The 4,499-nt window shown below is 33.3% G+C and overlaps 1 protein-coding gene across 1 annotated transcript; it reads right to left on the bottom strand.

Annotated features, from left to right (window-relative positions):
* Window positions 1-1,013: 1,013 nt before the first annotated feature.
* Window positions 1,014-3,426, bottom strand: LOC139899223 (uncharacterized). Its single transcript, XM_071882044.1, has 4 exons — window positions 3,288-3,426; window positions 3,056-3,196; window positions 2,165-2,352; window positions 1,014-1,345 (listed from the first exon to the last, which is right to left on the bottom strand). Exons 1-4 carry the CDS (start codon window positions 3,338-3,340, stop codon window positions 1,131-1,133), a joined length of 597 nt encoding a protein of 198 aa, XP_071738145.1. The 5' UTR covers window positions 3,341-3,426; the 3' UTR covers window positions 1,014-1,130.
* Window positions 3,427-4,499: the final 1,073 nt, after the last annotated feature.

Raw genomic sequence — 4,499 nt, forward strand, 5'->3', positions numbered from 1 at the left:
GTGAACAAAGTTTTTTCAAAAAGCGAAAAAAAAAATTGCTTCCCCCGATTGGTTACTTCCCCATTAATCCTGCCCCTATATATATATATATATATATATATATATATATATATATATATATATATATATATATATATATATATATATATATATATATATAACACTACATATTTTGATTGATTTAATTCGACCACCCTTATGTTAATTTTCAAGCCTGTACGGTTTGGGTCAATGGACGTCGATTTAATGGTCAGTCATTCAGTTATGGTCAAAGTTGCAGTTTCCAAAATGGGCCCTACAGACAGACAAAAACCCATAAAATCTTACTCGATTATTACAGCCAGACATGACCTTTATATCATATGTGTTTCCACACACCCCACTTGAGCACTCACGCTCATCTTGGGACCTCATGTCTCAATTTGTCTAAGTCCCATGGTTTACGACAATCTATACAGCCCGTTAGTCGTACACGTTTGGCTTACCGGGTGCCCAAATCTTTTAAAAAAGTCTAACGAAAAAACCAATGCCTTTCTACCAAAAAAAGGGCGAGTAACGCAAATTATTCTTATATATGACGAAGGTTTAACACAGCTCGTTCATGGCTTCACAGGGCCAACAAGTCGTATTTCAGTACAAGAAAAAAGTCATATTCTTGGGAGAAAAAAAAAAAAAAGAAATGTATACAAGAACTAAAAAAAGTTACAATATGACAAATGGTATGGGTAATGTTACTTTCTAACAAATAGATACTCGTATGACCCGAAAAAACCAACACAAAGCAAATATAAAGAAACTTTATTTAATCTATAACACCTTGTAGATGACCAACATTATTCAGATGCCAACGCATTTTTTCACGTATCACAAAATATCTCGTGCACTAACGTATTAGCGTTTCCTAAATAAATAGTTCATGAATACGTCGAACGAATTAATATTAATAATTTAATAATAATACATAAAAAAAATAAATAAATAAATAAAAAAAAAAAAGATTCAAAGAAGGGTGGAGAACATTATCAGTTGTATGAATCGTGTATACTTCAGAAGCAAAATCTTTATTGAGAAAAAAACCTGAATGAATAACGCTTGGTCTGTTTGAGTTATATGTAGAACTTGCAAAAAAACTATTTTTCTTGAGGTGGTTTGTTTTGAGAAGAATCTGGTTCTTGAGTTCTGGTGCAAGCAGCGGCGCACGGTTGACAAGCTGGCGGTGACACGTCATCAGACAGGCTAATTCTGAACGTTCTGTTCTTTTCTTCATTTTCAGGAACATGTAGAAGAGCTTCCATTATTAAGATCTCCCAATCACGTGGTCGGAAAAATGATAGCCCCTTATCTTCTGTTTACATTAAAAATTAAAATCATCATTATGACAAGTGACGTTAATAAGCAAAAAAAAAAAAAAAAAAGTTATCGAAATTGGATATTTTGGATTATTAATAAAAATATACATGTTATCTACTAACTTAAACTACTTATGGTAACCCAATCTCATCTATTACAAAGTGAATAAGTGTGCAATATGTACTCTAGGTATGGGTCGAAAAAGTTAACAGACATAATGTATTGGCAAAAGTATAATTATCGAGAATGCCTCTTTTCAGTTTGTAAACATTATTTCGTTGGTGGAATTGGACAAGCAAATATGGTACAATCATCAATATAGCACTCCAAAAAGTGGCACTACAAGATTAAAGCTCATTGGATACACGACTTAAGATAACATGAAAACTAATTACGCCAAATTTCAGTCTTTCATGCTTTAGGGTATGTTTGGATGCGGGCATTTTGGAGCTTTTAGAGCTTCTAGCTTTTATGAATAAACTCGTATCTAATAAAAAGCTAAAAGAGCTTAAAGCTTTTAGATGGAAGAAAAATATTAAAAGCTAAAAGCTACTAAAACTCGCGTTTGAGAAAAAAGCTCTTAGCTTTTTGTCATTTTACTCTTTATTTTAATACTTTAGCTACTCTACCAAACACCTAAATACATATAAAAAACTACCAGCTACTACCATCTATCAGCTACAAGCTACTAGCTAGTTTGGCCAAACATACCCTTAAGGTGTTAGTATGGTGGTGGTGTATAGCATATATTCATGATGTATAACTAAAGTTGATGGTGTACAAAACATCAGCCTAAAATAAATATGGTTCTGACCTTCATTGCGAACGGCTCGTAGTTGAAAGATTCCGGTGCCTTGGGGCCCAGAAACAGGAAAAGTACAAGAAACCGAGTGTCTTTTATGAGTCACTGCAAGTGATGCATTATACCAAGGACCTCTAGCAATCGGCTCACCGATTGCATCTATTACAGCCTGGTTCTTGCTCGCTTTCTCTATTGCTTTGCTAAAGAAATTAATAAAGGTCATTCTTTAAATGAATGTAGCTTTATAACCTTTACTACGAAAAACAGGATCTTGAAAGAGTAAACTTTTTAAAGGGAACATAAATTAGTTCGGCTGCAAAGCATGCATCACGCTGTCACAGTAGCTAACTATGCACATCCAACACACTAGATTAGTCCTACAACAAACTAGAACGTGTTCAGTTAATCTAATCTTTGTGTTACTTTGTTCCTAATACTTAGTAGATGGTAACATTTATAACAATCATACAAAGAATGTTTAATAATTCCACCAGGTAGCCCATAATATACAATTGATTCTAGGTATCAATATGAACAATCTGTAGGGGGTGTTTGGGCGGGTTTATTATCCAAGCTTATTGCTTATAAGCAAATAAAGTTGGAAAATTGAACCTTATTTTGAGCCTCCACTCAAATAATAATCAAATAAGCAACATAAAAATGGGCATATCCAAATACTAATAAGAAAGCTTATTATTAAAGTTTAAAATAAGCAGATAAGCAAACAAAATAAGCCACCCAAACACCCCAGAAGATGATCTATTTTTGCAAAAATCTAAATTCTATAGATTGTGCTAAAGCAACACAAACAGCTCTATGAAACAAATATAATATAATTTATAATTATGATTTATAATATAATCACAAAATATAACAACATTATTGATTTATAATTTTGAGTACCTGCTACAACCATGATAAATAATTAGGTCATCAAGAGCACTTAAAGCAACACCTCCGGTGACACAAATCAACCCACCGGAAACAATTCTCCGGCCCCATGCTTTGGGTTTTGCTTCATCCACCACCCCTTTGGTTGAAGTGCTGATGTAGCTCACATGATTAACAAAATAACATTTAGAAAAAAGTACGAAACGTAGATAAAAATTGGAGTACAGATTTATGATATTGGTACCTGGAAGAAGATGGTTTGCGTCTGAAAAACGAAATAAAGCGTCTTCCGATCATCTCTTTTTTTGTTAGTGCAAAACCCTAGATAGAAACGCCAAACTGTCTATTTCAAGTTTTCGGGTCGGGAAATATTTGGGGGTTTTTGGATTGAAAAAATAGGTTATTTAAAATGAGTTAAATGGTTTAGTATTATTAATTACGTAAAATTAAATATTTTTAAATTATTAATTGAATTATATTTTTGTTTTTATTGTGAATGTGAATGTGAATGTGAATTAATGAATTAACGATTATGAACTAGTTTAAGCATTAACAATAGTAAAAAAAATAAAATTTGAACGGTCAAAATATTTTATTAAAAAATGTCTTCTAGCAAAAACCTAAAAAAACAAAACTACAAAGGCTTTATACGCCACAAATTCTAATCAACATTACAAGGGCTTCTACTAACTATCCAACTAAAAGATGTTAATCGAATCGAGTCGAATAACATGTTCTTCTTCAATTTAATAGGACCGAAAATTGTTTCATTACGGTATCTTCAAATGTGCCATAGTAAATTGAGGTTGGTGAGTTAGTTATTAACAAAGCACGAAGTAACAATGCATGTCCCAAGGTGAAAATCTTAAGAAAAACCTTAAAATTATTCGTTACAATTCTGTTGTTGTAGGTGACGACGTCTGATGTAGACATCCACAGTGTCCAGTACTCCTGCTACGAAGCGTTGTGGGGGGTCGTTGTGGGGGCGTGTTGGGTGGATCAACGCGTAATACAATGGTATGATTAGGGATGACATAGAGCCGGATTTGAGTTGGGTCTAGGTAATCCCGAATTCGATTAAGAAAATTCGACCCAAACCCGAACTCATACACGACGGGTTTCTATTTACTTACTAACTATCAGGTAAACGAATTTTTTCACGGGTATTCGTCCTCATTTACTTACTAATTATTGAGTAAACTACAAGTTTTTTCACGAGGTATAAATGAGCTAAATCTATACAGCATCAACAGTAGCAGTAACACCAACAACACCACCACCAACACCAACACCAACAGTAACACCACCACCACCAACAACAACAACAACATAAACAACAACAACACGGATATTCGTCCCCATTTACTTACTATTTATTGGGTAAACAAGTTTTTCACGGGTATTTTGTGTCTTTATTTGTAATAAATTTACATATATCATAAATTAACGTATGCAT

Source organism: Rutidosis leptorrhynchoides, chromosome 3 (assembly GCF_046630445.1).
Source record: "Rutidosis leptorrhynchoides isolate AG116_Rl617_1_P2 chromosome 3, CSIRO_AGI_Rlap_v1, whole genome shotgun sequence".
NCBI classification, from domain to species: domain Eukaryota; kingdom Viridiplantae; phylum Streptophyta; class Magnoliopsida; order Asterales; family Asteraceae; genus Rutidosis; species Rutidosis leptorrhynchoides.